Raw genomic sequence first — 24,359 nt, 5'->3', positions numbered from 1 at the left:
AAGCTGAAGCTGTACCGGTCTGGCAAGTTTGATAAAATTAGTCATTCTAACCCATTTCCTTCCTGGGGAAAACTCCCTGGAGAGATATTCTCAATGTGCAAGATTACTACATTTCCTGGAGGGTGGAATCTGGCATCAGGACTACTTCCTGATTCATGACATGATGTTGTCCTTTTAGGTGACCTCCCTCTTCCAAGGCAGAACAGCCGCTGCCAAGAAGGAGGTTTAACCTTGCCTGTTAGATCATGTCAGTGATTCACAAACCTATTCAAAGGAATCCCAAACAGATTTTCAAGATATCCAGCAATGAATATTGCTGTAATATATTTCCATGTGCTTCCTCCATTGTATGTAGATCTCTCATATGCAGATTCATTGTAATATCTCAAACACACAGACTAGCTACAGCATATTTTAGGAATGATTTGGTTTAGACCAATTCACACCCTCTACACCAGTGGTTTCCAACCCTGTCCTGGAGGGCCACCAGGCCAGTTGGGTTTTCAGGATAGCCCTAAGGAATATGCATGGAGCAGATTTGCATGCCTGGCACCTCCATTATATGCAGATCTCACTCATGCATATTCATTAGGGCTATCCTGAAAACCCAACTGAACTGGTGGTCCCTCCAGAACAGGGTTGGGAACCACTGCTCTACACCAATACTGAAGTATAAATCCACAAATTAACATGGGTACTGGCCCTGAAAGAAATTTACAATACTTACTGTGTGTATGCACTGCTTTATTTGTCCCTTGAGCTGGCTTTCTGCAGCTTCCCATGTTTGCTGCAGTTCATCTCTTTCTCGAGTTAGACTGCTGAGCTCTTCTTGCAACTTATGCAGCTGTTGTAGGACCTGCAGCTTCTCACCTTCTGTCCTCTCTAACATAGATTCACTAGCTGTTAATCTCTCCTGAAGATGGCCCAGCTCAGATATCACCTTTGCTTCAGCTTGCTGAATCTGTTCTTTTTCTTTAAGCAGCAAAACTTCATTTGCATTTTTCTGCTGCAACTCTTGCATTAGTGAAGATAGCTAAACATACAAGGCAGTCATCAGTATGCATTATTTAAGTTTTGATAGCACATCATCTTAAGGATCCAACTAACTTGCTAAAATTGCCATAAAATAGGAATTGTTTTTACTTTAAATTAGTTAAATTGTTTATCCATTATTTTATTATTTTTATTTATTTAATTTGATTTATATCTTGTTCTCCCCAAAGAGCCCTGAACGGGTTCCATAGTAACATACATAACAGCAATAAGACACAATTAAGAACAAGGAACAGAAGACTAAGGCAATAGGGTACCGTGAGAGTTGCATCTAGTTCAATTGTTCTGTATTAGCAGACACTTGGAACCTGAAGCATGCACAGGGAGACAGTGACTGTATGCACAGGGAGAGTCAGTTGAACGTCTATTAAGAATACAGTGGTTTGCGAGTAACAATTTTCAAAACTCATAACAATTACCTTCATGAAGCCAAAAACTGAAGTACCTCTGTGACAGCATGTGCTAAAGTTACTGAATGCTACTAGTTAGTTAAACATTCTGCTGTGCAATTCAGTTGAATACCTTTTCTTGTACAGATGTTGTGCTCTCAACTTCTCTTGATTTCTCCTCCATATGTTTAGCATTTTCAGCAATCTGCATTCTCAGTTCATTCACCAGCTGTTTATGCTCTTTAAGATCCTGTTGGGCTATCCTTAAATCATGTTGAACTTCAATAGACTAAAATAAAAAGCAAAAATATACATTCAAATTATATTAAACAAGGGGATAGGAAGGGATTTGATATACTGTCTTTATGTGGTACAATCAAAGCACAGTTTCCACAGAGCCAAAGTGGTTATAAACAGCTGATTTTAACATTTCTAATATCTTGTAAAATAAAACAAACCTAAAGATATAAATAGCTAGCATAGCTTCAAACTATATTCTATGAATGTGCTTATCATAAGGAGATTAAAAATGAGGCTGTTCATTCCATGGAGAGGATGCACATATATGCACACACTCAAGCCCTTACTTCTAAGTACAAAGACAAAGATTGGCAATGAAAAAAGGATTTGGGGAGACCCAGACAAGTTGAAAAAATAAAAAATAAAAGTAAACAAGAAGCAAATAGAAGATATTCCTGTAGTCCTAAAGAATCAGCTTCTGAATGTATTGTTAGATGTTTTGAGATCTGAGAAAATTGAAAGAAACCCACAATGGTCTGTTATGCCTGCAGGGGCTTTAAAGAATATCCAGCGGCTTGGCTTGTGGCAACAAAGGAAGAAAATGCCTTTGAAGAAGCGGCATGCTAGTACTGAAATTCATATCGGCACAGTTTGCCATGCTATGAGCTTACAAGTGTTAGTACCGGTTGCATACAGGTAAGTGGATTTCTTGTGTTTTGCCATCATTTTTTTACCCTGTATGCCTGTACCACCATTTTAGGCTTTGGCCTAATGAGGAAAAATAATTTTCCCTTCTATCAGCATCTTGAAATTTCAAACTGCTTGTCTGTTTGCCAAAGAGGCCCACTACCTGAGGAATGTATGATAAGGAGAATCCAGAATGGATCAGTGGTCTGCTGAGCTTGGTTATCTTATCTGCAGGACAATTTGAGGTCACTGGACCGTGGGAAGTTAATGAGGACATATTGTATATGAGAAAGAAATCTGCCTGGCAACTAGGACTTTATTGGACAGTGATTACCTCTTTTGGGACAGTGAGAAGAAAAAGACAGGACGTGACCAGTCTCAGATAGATTGGAGAGACTGGAGTTGGAAAGTTGGTTGTGAGAAGTGGAGAAGGTAACTTCAAGTTTGTGCAGGAGAGTAGAGTGAAGTGTTGGTGTGTAGAGTCTCAGACAGCCTGGTCCAGTGCCTATGCACAAGTCGGGTACACGCTGGCTGTCCTGAATCAAGTGTACTGGGACCAGTTTCCTTGTGTCTCCCTGCATTGGAGAGAAACCAAGTCTGAGATTGTCCCGTACCAGAATGACTGCACCTCTGTTCACCAAAGGACTCAGAGCTGTTGGTGCCTACTTGTATCCTTCCCAGAACAGTGCCGAGACAAGCTGTGAATAGTCTGACAACCCCCGACTGAGAAGGCTGGCTCCCAGCCAGCAGAAAGAAGCATCACGTGGCTAAGCGGCATATCCTATAGGTTAGACAGATTCACAGCTATTTTCTGTGTTTTGGGTAGATTTATGAGATTAGAATGTGGCAAATCATTGCTGGGTGTTCTTTGCTCTTAGTAACTTAGTCTCTTTGCATAATCTAAATTAGCATTATTATGTGTGTGCATTTTTCTGTGTTATTGTGTTCATTAACATAAGAACATAAAAATAGCCTTATTGGGTCAGACCAATGGTCCATCAAACCCAGTAGACCGTTCTCACGGTGGCCAGTCCAGGTCACAATTACCTGGCCAAAAACCCAAGTAGCAATATTCCATGCTACCTATGCAGGGCAAGCAGTGGCTTCCCACATGTCTCTCAATAACAGACTAAGGACTTTTCCTCCAGGAAAATTGTCCAAATCTTTCTTAAAACCAGCTATGCTACCCACTCTTACCACAACCTCGGCAATGCGTTCCAGAGCTTAACTATTCTCTGAGTGAAAAAATATTTCCTCTAATTGGTTTTAAAAGTATTTCCCCGTGTCCATTAGTCTGTAATTTTTGACGGAGTGAAAAATCGATTCATTTGTACCTGTTCTACTCCACTCAGGATTTTGTAGACTTCAATCATATATTTTCCAAGCTGAAAAGCCCTAACCTTTTTAGTCTTTTCTCATATGAGAGGAATTCCATCCCCTTTATCATCTTAGTCACTCTTCTTTAAACCTTTTCTAGTGCCACTATATCTTTCTTGAGATAAAGAGACCAGAATTCAACGCAATACTCCAGATGAGGTTGCACCATGGAGTGATACAGAGGCATTATAACATGCTTAGTCTTGTTAAACATTCCTTTTTAATGATTCTTAGCATCCTGTTTGCTTTTTTGGCTGCTGCCGCACAATGGGCGGAAGGTTTCATCGTATTGTCTACGATGACACCCAGATCCTTTTCTTGGGCGCAAATCCTCAAGGTGGACTCTAGTTATGTGTGGACATCTAGTAAAGATGTGCGCAGAATTAAATCGGTTCAACGGACGGCCACCAGGATGATCTCGGGGCTCAAGGGTCTCTCGTACGAAGAGAGACTGAACAAATTGCAGCTCTACACTCTTGAGGAACGTAGGAAGAGGGGAGACATGATCGAAACATTTAAGTACCTCACGGGACGTATCGAAGTGGAAGATGATATTTTCTTTCTCAAGGGACCCTCGGCCACAAGAGGGCACCCGCTCAAACTCAGGAGCGGAAAATTTCATGGCGACACCAGAAAGTATTTCTTCACAGAGAGAGTGGTTGATCATTCGAACAAGCTTCCAGTGCAGGTGATCGAGGCAGACAGCGTGCCAGACTTTAAGAATAAATGGGATACCCATGTGGGATCCCTACGAGGGTCAAGATAAGGAAATTGGGTCATTAGGGCATAGACAGGGGGTGGGTAAGCAGAGTGGGCAGACTTGATGGGCTGTAGCCCTTTTCTGCCGTCATCTTCTATGTTTCTATCCAGAAACTGTGATTCAGGTTATTCTTCCCAATGTGCATCATTTTGCATTTGTCCACATTAAATTTCATCTGCCACTTAGATGCCCAGTCTCCCAATTTCCTAAGGTCTGCCTGCAATTTTTCATAATCTGCATATGTTTTATCACATTGGCACTACTGGGATTTAATTTGCTTATAGGTTTACTCAGAAAGTAGTTCTTACCGTAACAGGTACTATCCAGGGACAGCAGACAGTTATTCTCACGTATGGGTGATGTCACCGACAGAGCCCCGGTACGAACCACTTTATAAGTGCATCACCACTTTAAGACTTTCCAGGTTGCTGAAGCCACCGTTTGAACCAATGACCATAGCTCATCTCAAATTATTCACATGGAAAGTGGTCTTCTTTATTGCTCTCACCTCTGCCAGGAGGGTCAGTGAGTTACAAACCTGGGTAGTAGAGGGTTCTACATACAAATCAAAAGTTTCTTCTGACATATAACCAATAATTGGAAAAATTACAAGAATCTTAATTATACATTCTAGTGGAATTCGTTATACCATATTTTTAAGATGGAAAGAGCAATAGCGGTACAAAAAGGGACATATAATAACTTTGTAAAATATTTGAAAAATATTGTGATGAATAGGCATCAATTTTTTTCTATTTTTTTTTGTTTTAAAATTCTTTATTCATTTTCAAATTGAACAGCAAAAGTGCACAAAAGAATATATTATACAAATTATTCCACAACAGCACATTAATATCTACCACATAAAAATCTAGTGATGCAATAACCACCCCCTCAACCACCCATTCTTTATCACATTTTCAATAGGAATATACACATAGTAAGGACTATATAATGATATGTTGTATTTACAGTAAGTTATGGAAATATCAAGTGTATACTTAATGCAATTGTATGAATTTTTATGATACACTTGTTGTTATATGAAAAATGAATTAAAAAAAAAAAGGAATATACACATATTATATAACATATTATGTAAAATTATTCCCAACTCCCTCCCCCCTTTAGTGTGCTAAAAAAGAAAAAGGAAAAGGAAAAGAGAAGAATTTATGACTATTCACCACAATATTTTGCCAATGGCCCCCTTATTTTTATAAAGTTAGTATATGTCCCTCTTTGTACTGCTATTGCTCGTTCCATTTTAAATATATGGCATAATGAATTCCACCAAAATGTGTAACTAAGGTTTCTGTGATTTTTCCAATTATTGGTTATATGTTGGATGGCAACCCCTGTCATAACCAGTGTTCCCTCTAAGCGGGCGGGTGTTGTGAGCAAACTTTTTTCACTGTGAGCTAAAAATATCGGGCGCCAGCAAGTTATGAGCCAAATAAATATGTTGCTTTCTACCACAGAACTTCCTTATGTTTGTATGGAATCTATCCCCTTTCAACTTTAGAGAGTGCCCTCTCGTTCTCCCTGCCTTAGCTACTAAGTCTATTCCCTTCAGTACCTTGAATGTTTCTATCATGTCCCCTCTCAATCTCCTCTGCTCAAGGGAGAAGAGGCCCAGTTTCTCTAATCTTTCGCTGTACGGCAACTCCTCCAGCCCCTTAACCATTTTAGTTGCTCTTCTCTGGATCCTTTCGAGTAGTACCGTGTCCTTCTTAAAGTACCAGTGCTGGACGCAGTACTCCAGGTGAGGGCGTACCATGGCCCGGTACAGCAGCATGATAACCTTCTCTGTCTCTTCAGTCCAGCATCTGCCCCTTCCATTCACTGTCTGTCTTTCCCTGCCATCTCTCCTCCTGCCCCCCCCCCCCCCCCCCATTTGGTCTAGCATCCATCATCTTCCTTCTGTTCCCCTCATGGTCTGGCATCTCTATCCTTCCCTCCCCCCTGTGGTTTTTAGCATATCTCTCTTCTCATTTCCTCCACTCAGATCTGATCATTCTCTGCTCTCTCTTCCCTTTTCTTCTCTGGTCTTCCTTCTCTATTTTCTGCCTCCATCTAAATTAAATTCTTTCTTACTATTTAGTCCCGTTTCCCTCTTTTCACTGTGTCTACACACAGCTTGTCACCCCTTTCCCTCACCCCTCCATTATCTTACTATTTTCTTCCCCCTTTATTTATCTCCTCCTTCCATCCAGTATGTGTTCTTTCCCCACTTCCATTCAGCATCTGCTCTCCCTTCTCAACTGACATCCATCTGCCTTCTGCTCTCTCTCCCTTCTTCTCACTTCCATCATCTGTCCCCTTCTCTCTCTCTCTCATCTCCTCCATTCCATCATCTGCCCCTTCTCTCTCTCTCTCTCTCTCCCCCCCCCCAACTTCCATCATCTGCCCCCCTTCCCCTCACCTTTGTGGGTCACTTTCTTTCCCCTGAGGGTGGCTCATGTCACAGGGGAAGCTTTGGCCGAGCAGAACCGCTTGATTGACAGTGGAACTTACTTGATTGATGTCGATGCTGGGGCCCGTTGCCGTTTGAAGGAAAAAAAAAAAGGTGGAAAAAAGGAACCTGTAAAGGCGAGAGGAAGGGAAACCTCCAGGACAGCTGCTTTTTGCCCTCCTTCAGCGGCCCAAGAGTTCAGACCAGCAGCGGCAGCTCTGTATGCTTTTAACTTCGGCACAGAGCTGCCCCTAATCAATAGTTTAGCGCGGTTTCATGAGGCAGCCTCGGGGCCTTTGATAGCCGGCCCGCTTCGATGATGCGATGTGGGCCGGCCTAGCAAAGGCCCCGAGGCTGCCTTATGAAACCGCGCTAAACTATTGATTAGGGGCAGCTCTGTGCCGAAGTTAAAAGCATACACAGCTGCCGCTGCTGGTCTGGAGGTGCGGAGACAAGGCAGGAGGCAAACGCGGTGGAAGGCAGGAGTCCCGGCGAAGGCAGGAGTCCCGGCACAGCGACTGCAACAGGAAGTTGCAAGTCAGCTGACGCCGGCCTTTCGTTGCGGCGGGGACCGAATCCTTCGCGGACCGGCAAGATTTTGTTTGCGGACCGGCGGTTGAAGAACTGTGCTCTACACTGTGTGCGCTGTGACGAGAAACTTGTGCGCTGCGAGGTAATATTTTGTGCGTCAGCGCACCCCAGCGCAGCTTAGCGGGAACACTGATGTTATATGATGATATTAGACTCTTTTTTCTCATCATCATGCCAAATAACACTGTATCGTAAGAAAGTGCAACATGATTTTCCAATAATGAGTTTACTTGAGACCAAATTGAATTCCAAAATATCTTTTCTTTTCTTTCTTAGTTCTATTTAGCACACTCAAGGGGGAGGGTGGATTTGGTGTTTAATTCAATAAGATATGTTATAATATGTTGTATAAAATAGTATATTCTATTTTGTTGAGAATGTGATGAAGGGTGGGTGGGTGGGGATCTTACACTATTAGTTTTTATGTGTTAGATATTACAGTGCTATATTGGAATTACAGTGGTACCTTGGATTACGAGCATAATCTGGTTCCAGGAGCATGCTCGTAATCCAAAATGCTCGTTTATCAAAGTGAGTTTCCCCATAGGAAATAATGGAAACTCGCTTTGATACGTTCCCATCCCCCCCCCAAGGCCAGGGCGCTGGTCTCCCCCCCCCCCCCGTGTGATCCAGCACCCCCCGTGAGAACAGGCACCCCCCGCCCGACCAACTTTAACTCACCCCCCCTTTGGCACCGGCACGCAGCCCACAAGTGCCGGTGCCGCTTGAAGATCTTCTTCCCAGTCTCTGCCAGCTTTGAGCATGCATCTGCGCATGCTCAAGCCCTTCTAATTCTCCCTCTCGCCGAGGTTTGATTGTACTTTGATATATTTTTGTGCACTTGTTGATTTGATTTAAAAATGAATAAAGATTTATTAAAAAAAAAAAAAGTTTCTTCTGACAGTTGTCACTGAATTTCATCTTAATCATTTGCTTGTTCTCCAGTGTTTTTTCCAAAGCCTTATTCTCATGCTGGAGTGACTGCTTTACATACTTTGGATTATAAATGGGCTTTGGTCTATTTTATTAACCAGACAAAGCCACATTGCACATCTCCCCATCTGTTCCTCTCTTTTGATCCAAACAAGTTGGGGCATCCTGTTTACAAGAGAATGATTTCTATCTGGCTGACAGCCTGCATCTCGTTCTGTTCTGCTCAGACTGGACTGGCACTGGAAAGTCATGTCACAGTCCACAACATTAGAGCTATGGCAGCTTCTGTGGCTTTCCTCACATCTATTCCCATTGATGAACTCTGTAAAGCTGCCACCCGGTCCTCAGTTCATACATTCACTTCTTACTACTGTCTGGAATCTTTCTCCAGACGGGATGGGCACTTCGACCAATCTGTATTACAAAATTTATTTTCCTCTCCCACCATCCCATTTTTCTGTTAGCTTGGAGGTCACCCATATGTGAGAATATGCTGCCTGCTTGTCCTGGGATAAAGCAGTTACTTACCGTAACAGGTGTTATCCAGGGACAGCAGGCAGATATTCTCACAACCCACCCACCTCCCCGGGTTGGCTTCTTAGCTGGCTTATTTTAACTGAGGGATTGCGCGCTCTACGTCGGGCGGGAAGGCACTCACATGCATGGTTTGGACTATTGCAAACTTTCTAAAGTCTTAAAGTGGCGATGCACTTTTAAAGTGGTCCGTACCAAGGCTCCGTCAGTGACGTCACCCATATGTGAGAATATGCTGCCTGCTTGTCCTGGGATAAAGAATATTACCGAGTTAAGAACATAATTTTTCTTTCTAGTGCAATGTGTTTAGTGGTCCTGAAATGATAGGGATGTATTAAAGCAGTCCCCAGAGTCTAGGGCGGACCAGCTGCATCTGCCTTTAAGATGGAGGCCCAAAAAGCGGCGTCCTTCCCAGCTGCTATATCCACCTTATAGAACCTGGTGAAAAGTAAGTAGGGTAGCAATAACAAGAAGGTGACCAATGGGTGCTCAATCTCTTATTGTAATGGACACGACATGATCGTGTTTTGGCCCAGAAGGGACTGCCTCAGGAGTCTTGTAGTTAAATCATGATAGATAAGATTGCAAATTTGTATAATTCATTTATTTATTGTGTCACGAGAACGACCACTGCTTGAAGAACCGGCGACTAGCAGTATATCCCTTTCTTCGCATGACTGGTCAGAACAAAAAGGTGATCCGACAGGCGAAACTCATTGGTAATTAATCAGATTGGAAACTAGCTACCTTATTCCGGAAGAAGCTGAAAACTCTTCTCTTCGACAATTAAATATTTATGCCCCCTCTTCCCCACTCCTCTCATGGCTTTCCCTCAGTCCTTCCCAGCCTTTTTGCCTCTCTCTCCTTTCTATGTAAGTCGCCTAGAGCCTGCACAGGTTTGTGCGACACACAAATGGAAGATTAGAATCACTGCTTTGAAATCCAGCAAATGTAATGCTTTATCCTAGATCCTGTAGGGCAAAAGGGAGGTAAACAGACTTCTTGAGTGATGTGAAAGGCCAAGACCACTTTCAGTAAGAAGGATGGAACCATGCGCAAGGAGAGCCCTGCTTCCATGATCCTAAAAAACAGCTCCCTGCAGGAAAGGGCTTATAACTCATAAACTCATTTTGTAAACATAATCACCACCAGGAATACTGTTTGACTGTAAGATCCAAAAGGGAAGTCTCCAGTATCTCATACAGAATTGTATTGCGACCTTGCAACACAATGATAAGGTTCCAGGAAGAGAAAGGGGAACGCACTGGACAGCTCAACTGCAGAAACCCTTTAATGAACCAGACAACATCTGAGTGAGAGGCCAGGGAGTCTTTCCACTGAGCTTGGAAACAGGAAAAGCCTTGTCATCTGCATGCTCAATGATCCTACTGATAGCCCCTTCTGAAGGCCCTCCTTTTGCAAGAAGTCCAGGACTACCAAAATCGAAGCTTGTGAGGGCTCTACATAGGCTGAGGAGGTAGGAGCAGCTCCCTGGGAAGGAGGCAAAGTTGAAAACATGATTGACAATTTAATGCAAGCAACTTGCAAGTTGAGATACAGAACCCTATCGTTTTAGGACCACTAGTCCTGCCCTTGAAAAACACAGATGGTCCCCACTACATGCAAGGCATAAAAACACTAGCCAGGACTTGACCAGTGGTTGCTACAGATCACACATTGGCTGCTGTGCATGTGATGTCCTTTGTACCTGAACCTACTGCTTGTCTTGAAGCCAGGCCTTAGAAATGCCTTCTCCCAGGCTCACCACAGTTGCTAGCTGTCTCAGAAGCTGCTGTTCTTTCACTTTGTCTATTTCTTTACCTCTTTTTAAACTTATTGCCTCAATTGCTTCCTGCAATTGCACTCAAGGTTTCCCTCCTAAGGGAGAGAGCCAAGGCACACAGTAATGACCACTACATTCTGCAGACTAGCCCAGCCAGTTCCAGCCCAAAGGGAATCATGTCACAGATTTATTTCCTTTGTTCCATCCCCCATAAAGTGGGCCAAGGATAGCGCACACAAACATGGTTAATTCAGCAACAGGAACTTTCCTACCATTTTCTGGAGATTGAGAAATATTGGCTGGTTGTGGTCTGCATAAGAACCTTTTTACATGACAGCATTGAAACAGTAGTTCAGTCTCCAACTGCTAGAAGGAAAGCATATACCTACATATCTCGACTGGTCTGGGGAGTGATAGGAATGTAGTTTTTCTATATTGATTAGCTTTCAAACTAAACAATGTGAAAAACAACATTCAGGTTATACAAATATAAAGTAGCTGCCAACTTTTTAAACTTTATGCTTTATCTTAAATTTTGTTCGTTATATTTAGTGAAAGGAATGGACCATTTCAAAAACATCTGAAAAGTTGGCTATTTTCAAAGTTGTAAATTCCACTCCTCTCCATACTATTCCAAATCCATATTGTATCCATTCTCCTTTCTAATTTTCTTGTAAACCGTGCCGAGCTCTACTGTTATAGAGAAGATGCGGTATATAAGCCTAAGGTTTAGTTTAGTTTAAACAGAATACTTACTTCTTCAATGCTCTCTTTAATATCCTCTTTGAGCTGGTCCCTCTCAGCTTGAAGTTTCTCATGCATCTGATGCAGCTCATCTTTCCCCTGAGTTACGGTGGTTACTTTTTCTTGAAGCTCATCGAGTTTCTGGACAATCTCTAGCTTCTCTCTTTCTGCTGTTTCTAGTGAGGATTTGCTGGTCATTAGTTGCTCTTGAAGCTGTTCTACTTCATTAATGAGTTGTTCCTGTTCAGTAGTCCCATCTTTCAGTTCTCCCATAAAAGAGGACTCCTACACATACCAAAGTTCTCAGGATAAATGAAACTGCTAGAAGGTTAACACTAAGTAGTACAAAATTGAGATCTACACATTTTTGCTCATCTAGTTTGAAGTATGCATACTAAATGTAAAGAAAAAAATCCACATATTCAACACCAACATCTGAACAGTGGCTGGTGCCTCGGATAAGTTGGTCATCCCCAGAATTTATTTGAATAAGCATAATATTCAATCTGTTATTTGGATAACTCAGGACAAAAAAGGCATCCTAAGTTAGTAGGAAATCACTGAATATTGCTTCTATCCAGATAAGCTTCAGAATCGCTCTGGCTCTACCCAGACACTATCTGCCTAGTGTAGGCAGCCTATAAGGTTATTCAGAAGCACAATGTGCGTAGTGCTTCAAGTCTCCAGATTGACAAAATTCATCCAGAAAGTAGATGCTTTATCCAGACAAGTGCTTTGAATATTGACCCGTTTACAGCAGTCCAATAAAATTGCTTTAACTATACCTGCTGATTAATACAGCACCATATAGCATCATGTGCTAACTTACTAGATGAGCGTCACTTGGACCTATTCAACAAACATAGAATATGCAGTCTGAAGTGGGAGAATACAAATGTTAGAAACTGATAACACTGGATAATTATTTTGGCATAAGAATACAAAACACCGATTTTAAAAATTTAGTAAAATGGTAATGGAGGTCACAATACATAATAAACTAAATTTCATGTACCTGTTTTCTGCATGGTTTTATTACCACTCTATACTAGTTCTGTCACAGATAAACATCAAAATTGTATTTTTGTTAGCCACCTTCCAATTTTCATTAACAAGGGTTCCAGGAGTGATCGAGTGTCAACCGTACTGAGCAAAATGGTAGAAACTGCTATAAAGAACAAAGTTATTCAATGGGTTTAACAGGACAGAATCGGTACTAATTTAGTCATGAAAAATCTGCTCACCAATCAGATTTTTTTTAAAGGGCTAAACAAATATGGATAAAGGTTAGGAAGTTGATAATCTGGATTTTCAAAGTGTTATACATAGTACTTCATGAGAGACTTCCGAGAATTAAAAAGTCATGGCATAGAAAGCAATGTTCTATCGGGAATTGGAAGCTGCTTAAATAATAGAAAACAAGATAAATTGCCAGTTTTTTCAGCTAAGAAAGGTGAATAGTGGAGTGTCACAGGGATCTATACTGGAAGCAATGTTTAAAACATTTACAAATTATCTAGAAATGAAAATAAGTGATCAAATTTGCAGACAAAATTATTCAAAGTTGTTAAATCTAATGAAAGATTAGATTCTTACCTGGATAATCTTTTTTCTGTTAATCTCTCAGAAGTCCAAACGTTAGGTATTCTATCCATTCCCACAAACTGGGTTTTGCAGGTGTGTTGCTTACAACTTTCAGCACCTCCCATATTGCCAGTGAAGTGTAGTGCCCCCTTCAGTTTGTCCCAAAGCAATCAATCAATCTCCACTTGAATAGGACATAAAGGAGGAAGGGTACAGGGAGTTTCCCCACAGACATTATGTAGCTCTAATCTGCTCTGCAACTCATAAAAAAACAATTATTAAAAAGGGATGTCCTTAGCTTGATAATATATTTTCCAGTAGATAGGTGAGACATTTTAAACATGTGGGTTATCTCCCAATGGCTGCTTGCCATATACAGAAGGAAGCCATTCTAGATTTTTTTCTGTGGCTCTTCTCTACTTCACTGGGAGTTCCAGAACTATCTGCAGTTAGTATCCAAGCACCAAAAGCTTCAACACATAATGTGAAATAGGGACACCAATGGGAATAACCAATGGGAACTAACTGTTCTGCTCAAAGCAGCAACATGTAAAACTCAAAACCAAACAAAAGTATCAAAGGAGTTCAGGAAAGACCCCTGCTTGCATTAGGAACATATATAGAGAATTCTTCCCAGCCCACAGGGCTGATTAGCATTCAAGAATCATCTTGGAGAAGCATAAACAGAATCAGTTAGTAGGCAGGCGCAGGACTAGGCAGGGAGTCTAGAATGTCTCACCTATCTACTGGAAAAGATGTTATCAAGGTAAGAACAGAATCTCATTATCCAGTACAATAGGTGAAACATTCTAGACATGTGGGATGTACAAAAGCAGTCCCAAAAATTTAGAGCGGGCTGACTATGCCGACTCTCAAAACTGAGTGTCCAAAGGTAGAGTCTTGTCTTGCAGCCACATCCACACTGTAAAATTCGGCAAATGTGTGTAGAGTGGCCCAAGTAGCTGTCCTACAAATCTTCTCATGGGAGGTTGCCCTAGTCTCAGCCTACAAGGAGGCCATACTCCTGGTAGAATGTGCTTTAAACAGGTACTGTTCATCACATAGAATATAGGCTGACAAAATGGCCTTACAGATCCATCTGGAAATAGTGCCATTGGAAGTGGGGGTGCCCTGCTTAGAAGAATGAGTCATCACAAAAAGATGGTCAGAGACTAAACTCATTTGTGACCTCAACACAGAAGAATTCTGCGCATATAATAATAATCTTTATTTTTGTATACCGCCATACCAATAAGTTCTAGGTGGTTTATATCAAGAAAAGCTGGACAATCAGCGAATCTTATAAATGCACCACATGACATATCATCATAAATGCAATACTAAAACAATTAAGTTATGATTTTATCAAACAAGTAGGTTTTCAGTGTTTTTCTAAAAGCAAGGTAAGATTGAGCTTGAGGAATTAAGGTACTCCACCAGGTGTTCATTTTACTAGCCTGGAATGCTAAAGTTTGATTTATAAAATCTTGTATAACGACAAGCTTTAGGTGATGGAAATGCAAACCAGTAAGATTTGCGTGTATTCACGTTTGTTCTATGAAGTTCAAAATGAGAGGCAAGATAAGCTGGAGCTAAACCAAATAATACTTTAAAGTAGATGCAACCAAATTTGCATCTTGCATCAAACGGTAACCTGTGAAGCTGTCTATAATAAAAGCTACCATGATCATGTTTTTTCAGACCGAAGATCAAACAAACGGTTGAGTTTTGTATTATTTTTAATTTTCAAAATGTGACCTTGTTCCCTAGAATAAGTAGGCTGAAAAACAGGCAAACACACTTCCTGATCAACATGGAATGCCGATACCACCTTCAGCAGAAAGGAAGGAACCGAAATCCTCAGGAAAGGCTCCTTACAAGACAGAGCCTGGAGTTCCTAGACATGTCTTGCTGAGGTAATGGCGACCAAAAAAACTGCCTTGAGCGTTAAGTCCAAGAGAGAAGCATCCTTCAGAGGTTCAAATGGAGCTTTGGTAAGGCCAGACAAAACAAAGTTAAGGTCTCATGAAGGGAATGGCGGAGGTCTAATGTGAAGAGCACCTTTTAGAAATTTGGCAACATCAGGATGAGATGCAAGCAAAGGACTACGGTCCTGGGCTCTGAAACAAAATAGCCCAGCGATTTGGACCCAAAGGGAAGCCACAGTTTAGACTTGCCTGGAGAAAGGCAAGCACCACTGAAACCGGAGCAGAATAGGGCTCCACACTTTCCTGGTCACACCAATGTTGGAAAGTCTTCCACGCCTTAGCATAGGCAGACACAATAGTTGACTTCTTAGATTTCAGAAGAGTAGATATAACTACATCAGAATATCCTTTGCGTTCCAACGCTTAACGCTCAATAGCCATGTCATTAAGAGCAAAGTGATCAGGATCCTCCAAGCAGACTGGACCCCGAGAGAGAAGGTCTGGAAGAGCCCACAACCGAAGGCCACGACCTATGCGAAGGTGCATCAGATCTGCATAGCCAATCAAACAACCAGAATGACCTTTACCTGATGAGTTGCAATCCGGCAAAGGACCCGACCTATCATGGAGAAAAACATAGTAGAATTCCTTGCAGCCTCAGCTGTACTAGAGCTTCTAAGCCCTTGCTTCCAGGCTTGGATCTTCAACTGAAGTATCGGGCAGCTTTAGTTTTTCACCATTGCCATTAGGTCGAAATGAGGCTGACCCCAGCACCGAACAAATGGCTTGAAATGCTGCTGAGAATAGCACCCAGGCATGCAGGAACACAGTCTGCCCCGGATTCAAGGTTTGTCTGCTGAGGAAGTCTGCTTAAACATTGTCGACTCCCACCATATGCGCTGCCAAAGGACCTGGAAATGATGCTCCTCCCAGAGAAAGAGCAGGCAGGCTTCCTGAGCAAGAGAAGCACTCTTGGTTCCTCCCTGGCGATTGACATATTTCACTGCTGTCACATTGTTGGAAAAGACTCGGACCGCTTGGCCTCCAGAGTCATCTGCAATTTCATTATCTGAGCCAAGTGTATGGCCCACAGCTCCATGTGGTTGTTGACCATTTTCTTTGAGAGGGCGTTCAATGCCCCTAAATGGTACTGTTGCAATGGGCTCCCCAGTCATGGAGATTGGCATCTGTCATCACAACCACCCAGGATGCAATCCGAAGCGTCATACCTCTGGAGAGGGACTGCGGAAGGAACCACCAATTCATGCTATCCTGGGAGTCCAGAGTCCAAGGAAGAGCTGTCTGCAATGCTTCTGTCTGTGGAGCCCAGCGTGAGAGCAACACAAACTGCAGGGGATGCATATGCGCCTTTGCCCAAGGTATCACATCTATGGAGGCCACCATTGACCCCAGGACCTGTAGATAGTTCCACACAGACAGACCTGCTTTGTCCAGAAGGCAAGAAATCCAAGTGCGCCACTTCTGTCTGTGTGCCTTCTGGAAAATAAATCCAGCCAGCTGACATGTCAAACAAGACCCTTAGATATTCTAGTGACTGCATCCGAGTCAACTTGCTTTTTCTATAATTCACAATCCAACCCAGACCTTCCAGGACCTGGACCATCTGATCCACCATATGCTCGGCCAAGGAAGGGGCTCTGATCAACCAATCGGCCAAGTATCGTATACCTGCAGCACCATCTTCCTCAAATGAGCTGCCACAACCACCACCACCACCTTAGTGAAGGTACGAGCTGTTTTAGCCAGGCCAAGAGGCAGAGCTGAAAACTAGTAGTGATGTTCCAGAACATGAAACCAGAGGAATTTATGGTGCGCCTGATAAATGGGAATATGCAATATGCCTCCGAAATCCAGGGAGGTAAGAAACTCTCCTGGGACCACCGCTGTTATTAAAGACCACAGTCTCCATACAAAAACATGGGACTTTAAGCGCTGAATTAATGTGTGTAAGATCCAAAATTGGTCTCCAATCATTGGAGCCTTTCTTTGGCAAGGTAAAGTATATGGAGTATCTGCCCGAGCCAGAATCTTCGGGCGGCACCGGTTCCATGGCTGGAATATCCAACAATCTTTGTACAGTGGCCTGCAGCCTGCACTTTGACCACCTTGTCCAAGTGCTCCATGGGAGAGTCCACAAACCAATCTGTCAGAGGCCGTGCAAATTCCAGCTTGTAGCCGGACTGAACGTTCAGAAACCACTGGTTGGACAAAATGCGCACCCAAGCATGCAGGAACACAAAGTCTGCCCCCAATATGCAGAAAGATCTCCCTCAGCCCGGCATCATAGTGTCCTTTTAACAGAGGAAGTCAAACAGGTGGCAGAAGGCTGGTTACGTTTGGAGCCCGAGAACCTTTGCCTGCAGCTCTGGGAAAATATCTGAGATGTGGAGCTTGAATAAGGGTGGGAACACCTGGAGCCATGAAAATCAGTGTGTCCTGAACCTCTAGAGGTTCTGGGTCTGGCGTTAGCCAGGGTTTTAGGGTGACGGTCCACCACAGAATGAATGAGATTATCTAAGCCCTTGCCAAACAACAATTGCCCCTTAAAGGGAACCACCAGCCTGCTGTCTAATCTATAGCATATAGTGAGCAACAATTGAATATGCTGACACCTTACCCAGGACCCAACAAAAGGTCATAAAAGGCATCAGCAACTATCTACTGCAGCCAAAATAAGCTGAGATGGCGGTTCCAGTCTCACTTTCCAGAGTATGCAACCAGGACAAACAAATGCACATGACAATAATAATTGTAATGAGGGCGGTAGTCCTGGGAATATCTATGGGAAGAAGAGCCCATGGATAATCTGCGGAAGAGATGAAAATTACTATGGTCCCCTCCCCGAAGTCCAGTAAGTCTTGTTCACAGGGAGAGACTTAGGGTGGTGATCTGCAACACTGGTAAAAAGGTCATCCAGACCTTTTCCATAAAGAATCCGGAAAGGATGTAACAGAAGCATCACTTTTAAGTGACAAAAATTAGGATAAAGTGGAGAGGTTGGCTGCTCTGAGCTCTCTATCAGCCCAGATCAATATCAATGCCAGTTCACTTTGGCTCACAAATGGCCAATGGTTCAAACAGGCTTACATTGGTTGTTTTAAACCACATTAAGGTCCCAAGAAAGAGCAAAAGACTTGGTGAAAGGTCTTGGCTAATAGCTGTGTTCCATATTTACTGTAGAAAGGGAAGCAAGGTATGCAGCGTGCTCACAGGTCCTTGTTAACTATTTCATATGCTCGGTATGTCATTGGGACATCCACAAGTGACTGCTGAGTTGCTCATCTTCAGAGATTTGAGCATCTGGTTTTAATATATTTAGACATATTTGTAAAGAGTTATCCATTTGAATTTTTTCAAACTTCTTTATAAGTCATTTATATACTGTATACTACAAAGGGTACACTTTGCTTACCATCCTCACTATTACAGAATGCAATGAGTAACATCTACATTTTGTAAAAGAATCATAGGCTTGCATATTCATTTATATTCCCTAAGGAACCATCTTAATTGTCTGAATATCGACACCCACATTGGTGTCACCAGTAAAATTATGTGGCAGGCAGATGTCATTTTTAATTTAGGACACTTTTGCTCTACATGACTCACTTTACCCGAAGAACTAAAACATTGTGATAAATCACTCACTTGTTCAGTGGTCTGCAAATTGTCCTCGAGTTGGTTTCTCTCAGCTTGGAGTTTCTCATGCAGTACATCTTTCTCCTGCATTACAATGCTTAGTTTTTCTTGAAGCTCATCAACGTTCTGGGCAAGCTCTAGCTTCTCTCTTTCTGCAGTCTCTAGTAAGGATTTGCTTGTCATGAGTTGCTCTTGAAATTGTTCAACTTCAATTGATAATTTCTTCTGTACCTGATCCAATTTCCCATTTTCATTCAGGAGTTGTTTCTGTTTAGCAGTCCCATCCTTTAGCTCATCCATTAGAGAGGATAACTAAACATATCAAAGCTATTATTAGGATAAATGAAACTGCTACAAAAGGTTAACACATTGCTAAATATAAGTACAATATTGATATCTACTTATTTTTGCTTATCTTGCCTGAAGTATGCATAGTAAATGTAAAGTCTAGGAAACATGAGTCAATATTTGGCTGCCATATCATCTGTGGCAGTAAAGCGAAGTTACTTACCTGCAGCAGGTGTTCTCCGAGGACACCAGTTTTCACACATTGGCGATGTCCTCTGATAGAGCCCCAGTGTGGACATTACAAGGCGGTCTACAAACTAAGAAGTCTGACAGCATCCCACCACACATTTGTTGAGTGCCTTCCTGTCCAGTTTGATTGTGTAGGACCAGCAGAACAATATTAAAGCAAAAGAATTAAACTGCTAGAGAAGGTAGGAGAAAATGTGTCCCCTGCTGTCCTTGGAAACACCTGTTATAGCTGAATAACTTTGCTTTCTCCTAGACAACAATTCTGACATATGGAAATCCCTAGGTACCAGGGTAACCAAAAACAATACAAGAATAGGGGCTTGCAATGACAAGGCTAACCAGAACCAATTAACATGAAACTATATACAGTCTTCTTGTGAGGCTGCAGCTTAGAACAGAAGAAAAAGGGGCCTAGGAGTGTGGAGTTGGAATCTAGACACCAAACAAATTCTGCAGGACTGGCACATTGGGTATGCTGCTCGAGGTAGTAATGAGATATGAATGTGGATTGCATTTTGAATACTGTGTGCAATTCTGGTCACTGAATCTCAAAAAAGATATAGTGGAATTAGTAAAGGTAAAGAAAGGTGACAGAAATGATAAAGGGTATGGGATTGCTTGGGGAGATACGATAGACGCCTATAAAATACTGAGTGGAATGGAGGGGATAGATGTGAATTGCTTATTTACTCTTTCCAAAAATACTATGACTAGGGGGGCATGCAGTGAAGCTACTAAGTAACAAGTTTAAAAGAAACTAGAGAAAATTTTTCTTCATTCAAATGTGTAATGTAACTCTGGAATTCATTGCTAGAGAATGCGGTGAAAGCAGTAAAACATAAGAATAGCCTTACTAGGTCAGCCCAATGGTCCATCAAGTCCAGAAGCCTGTTGGTAGCCAATCCAGATCATCTGGCCAAAACCCAAAGAATAGCAACATCCGCTAAAACTTAAGGGGGAAAGATTTCATGGAGACACCAGGAAATACTTCTTCACCGAAAGGGTGATTGATCGATGGAATGGTCTTCCACGCCAGGTGGTCGAGGCCAGTAGCGTGCTCTACTTCAAGAGACGATGGGACAAACAGATGGGGTTGCTACAGAGTTATGCTTAAAAAATGGATTCTCAAGGGAGGGAGGGTTCTTGAGTGGGCAGTCTTGTTGGGCCGCCGGCCCTTTTCTGTCGTCATACTCTATGTTTCTATTCCATGCTACAAATCCAATTAATGTGAACATGCAATGCCCACTGGACGTACAGACAAAACAGACTCTGATCATCTGAACCCTTAGTCTCTCCCAAAACAGGCAAGACCACTGGCTGATTAACATGAAAAACTGACAACTTTCAGAAGAAAAGAAGGAACCACACACATTACCTTCTCTTTAGAAAAAGACAGGAACTGCTCTCTAAAAAAAACGAAGCCTACAACTCTGAAATTCACCAAACTGAAGAAATAGCCACTAGAAGCACCATCAGCAATGTGAGATCCTTCAGGGAGCTGTCTACTGGGGGCTCAAAGGGGGCAGCTTAAGACCCAAGGAGGAACAGAAGTCTTGACAGGAGACTAAAGCAGTTGCACCTCCATGAAGAAATAGATCACATCACACTGAGAAACCAAAGGCCTGCCCTTCATCAAACTTCAAAAGCAAGCCAAGGCTATCACCTGCACCTTAAAAGGCAGAGCAATGCCCTTGTCCAAAATTTAGGGAACTGATGACTTAAGGGGGATTGATGGAATGCTCCGAGTATCAACTTTCACAAATATGCCAGACTTTAACATAAGCCAGAATGATAGATCAATTTAGAGAGTGAAGGACTGTTCCAAACACCATGTTTAAAGATCCCTATTTCCTTAACCAGAGCTCTTCTCAAGAGCTAAGCTGTAAGACAAAATGGAGTTGGGTTTGGCGTCGAGATTAGCCCCTGTAGCAGCAACCCTTCCACCTCCCTTCCCTTTTTTTTTTTTAAAGCAAAAGCAGACTCCACCGGCACTCCAGACTGGCTGTCTGGCGAGTAGCAGAGAAGCCCTGCCAATGCACACTAAAAAACTGTCCTGAATAGACGTGGGGAAAGGGATCTGGCCACCCAGATGTGACACTCCCGGGGCAAAAGAGACCCCTGCAGGTCAGCACTCAACACCTAAGAAATAGCCCTAAGGAAGACCTACCCAGTTTTTTTCCCCTCCCCCCAATAACCAAAGAACCTGAGAGGCCTAAAGCCTAAATATCTGACCAGGACTTCACATCCTCCACTTTCTAGAAACTGAGAATTACTGGCTTTCTAAAGGGCTGCACAGCAGGCTTATAGCTAAAACTCAGAAGTTTGTGGTTCTGTCTCCACCTGCTGGTCAGCATGGATATTCCCCATCTGTGCTGATCCAGAGAACACTATAGAATTTGATATCAAACTTCTTTATCAGTCATTTATGAACTGTACACTACAAAGGGCACCACTTTGCTAACCTTCCCTGATCACTACTAAAGAAAGCAATGAGCAAAATCTACATTTCACATCAGGATTATGGTCTTGCATATTCATTTATATTCCCTGCATAGCCACCATCTTACTTGTCTGAACACTGACACCCACAATGGTGTCACCAATAAGATTGTAATGTAGCACACAGAAATCATTTTTAAATTAAGACATCATCATTCTACTTGCTTTGTTTTACCTGAAGAACCAATGTAGCACTGTAATAAATCACTCACTTGCTCAGTAATATGCATGTCATCCTCCTTAAGTTGGTCCTTCTCAGCTTGGAGTTTCTCATACATCTGATGCAGCGCATCTTTCTCCTGCATTACAATGCTTAGTTTTTCTTGAAGCTCATCAAGGTTCTGGGCAACTTCTAGCTTCTCTCTTTCTGCTGTCTTTAGTAAAGATTTGCCGACCATTAGTTGCTCCTGAAATTGTTCTACTTCAATGGATAATTTCTTCTGTACCTGATCAAATTTTCCATTTTCACTCAGGAGTTGTTCCTGTATAGCAGTCCTATTCTTTATTTCTTCCATTAAAGAGGACATCTACAGATAAACATTCTCATTAGGATAAAAAGATATTGCTAGAAGATTACATTGCTAAATATTAAATGTCTTTTTTCTTTGATATTTCTGAGCTATAGACTGTAAAGTCCACCTAGTACTGTCCTAGGTTCCAGCTGCTTACCATTTTTATGTCAAATCACTAAAAGAAATTCCTAACCACAAATAATTCTAAGGGAGTGGCACCAGAGGACTGAAGAAGGGTGGATGTGGTCCCTCTACAAAAGTGGAAGTAAGAAAGAAGTAGGAAATTACAGGCTGATAAATCTGACTTCTGTGGTAAGCAAATTAATGTAAACCCTTTTAAAACAGAGAATGGTGAGGTTTCTTGAATCCTGTGGATTACAGGACCAGTGGTAACATGGACTCACTAGAACTAGGTCTTGTCAGACAAATCTGATCAGTTTCTTTGATTGGGTGACCAGAGAATTGGATAGAGGAAGTGCGCTAAATGTGGTGTATTTAGATTTTAGCAAAGCCTTTGACAGTGTTCCACACAGACATCTAATAAATAAACTGAGGATGGGCCTCAAAGTGACTGGCTGGGTCAGGAACTGGTTGAGTGGAAGGCAACAGAGAGTAGTGGTCAATGGAGATTGCTCTGAGGAAAGGGATGCTACCAGTGGTGTGCCTTAAGGTTCTGTTCTTGGGCCTGTTTTTTTTTAACATTTTTATAAGCGATATTGCTGCAGGGCTGTTGATAAGATTTGCCTCTTTGCGGATGAAATCAAAATCAGCAATCGAGTAGACACCCCGGATAGTGTGAACATGAAGACAGACCTAGCGAAGCTTGAAAAATGATCTGAAATTTGGCAGCTAAAATTTAATGCTAAGAAATGCAAGGTCATGCATTTGGGCTGCAAAAACCCAAGGGGATGGTACAGTTTAGGGGGTGAAGAACTTATATGTACGACAGAAGACTGGGACTTGGGTGTGATTGTATGTGATGATCTTAAGGTGACCAAACAGATTGAAAAGGTGATGGCGAAAGCTAGAAGATTGTTAGGGTGCATAGGAAGCAGAAGCGGATGGCCAGTAGGAAAGAGGAGGTATTGATGCCCCTGTATAAGACATTGCTCATTTAGAATATTGTGTACAATTCTGGAGATCGCACCTTCAAAAAGATATAAAAAGGATGGAGTCAGTCCAGAGGAAGGCTACTAAAATGGTGCGTAGTCTTCGTCATAAGGTATATGAGGACAAAGATCTCAATATGTACACTTTGGAGGAAAGGTGGGAGACATGATAGAGATGTTTAAATACCTACAGTACGTGGCTTAAATGTGCATGAGTCAAGTCTCTTATTTTAAAGGAAGCTCTGGAGTAATCTAAGGAAATACATTTTTACAGAAAGGTATTGTTGCCCCTGTATACGACATTGGTGAGACCTCATTTAGAATATTGTGTACAATTTTGGAGACCACACCTTCAAAAAGATAAAAAGCATGGAGTCGGTCCAGAGGAAGGATACTAAAATGGTGTGTGGTCTTCGTCATAAGGTGTATGAGGACAAAGATCTCAATATGGGCCAGATTCACTAAACCTCCAAACCGTGCACGATCCGTTTCCATCTGCATGCCAGCCGACTAAGGGCTAGATTCACTAAGCAAACCAATCGTGTACCGATCGTTTTGCGAGCCCTTTACGACCAGATTTCCCTCCAACCCGATTCACTAACACCTGCCATATTCGTGAGGGCGGGGAGTGCAGCGTCGGGTGGTGGCAGGAGGGAGTGGGCATCCCTCCTGCTATATGTAGGTAGCTGAGGGGGCCCCTTGTGTTTGTCGGGGGGAGGGGGCCCTCGGTCTTTTTTTTTTTACATGTCTGCCTATCTTTTCATTTTTTTTAACGGGGCAGATATTTTGCGTGTGTAACACGCAAAATCTCTGTGCCATGGAAAAAAGATGAATAAAGAAAAAAAAAAAAAAAAAGACAGGCAGGCCTGTCAAAATACCTGCAGACCTGACGGTAACTCAGTTATCAATAGGCCTGCAGCAGTCGGGTTTGCCAATAGTAAAACCCGACTCAAAATAGCCAAGCAATTGTTAGTGAATCAATCGCTT

The 24,359-nt window shown here is 42.3% G+C and overlaps 1 protein-coding gene across 1 annotated transcript in view; it reads right to left on the bottom strand.

The window, feature by feature from the left end:
• CENPE (centromere protein E) overlaps positions 1-24,359 on the bottom strand; it is a 539,120-nt gene that overhangs the window by 262,159 nt on the left and 252,602 nt on the right. Inside the window, exons 24-28 of the mRNA XM_033956806.1 lie at positions 21,964-22,278; positions 18,725-19,027; positions 11,556-11,828; positions 1,576-1,731; positions 728-1,033 (exon numbers count right to left, since the gene is read on the bottom strand). Coding sequence (XP_033812697.1) covers positions 728-1,033; positions 1,576-1,731; positions 11,556-11,828; positions 18,725-19,027; positions 21,964-22,278 — 1,353 coding nt within the window. The remainder of the gene's footprint in view (positions 1-727; positions 1,034-1,575; positions 1,732-11,555; positions 11,829-18,724; positions 19,028-21,963; positions 22,279-24,359) is intronic.

This window comes from Geotrypetes seraphini, chromosome 1, assembly GCF_902459505.1.
Source record: "Geotrypetes seraphini chromosome 1, aGeoSer1.1, whole genome shotgun sequence".
Taxonomy (NCBI): Eukaryota; Metazoa; Chordata; class Amphibia; order Gymnophiona; family Dermophiidae; genus Geotrypetes; species Geotrypetes seraphini.
The sequence above is the reverse complement of the archived record's forward strand: the minus strand, read 5'-3'. Positions and strand labels throughout refer to the sequence as shown.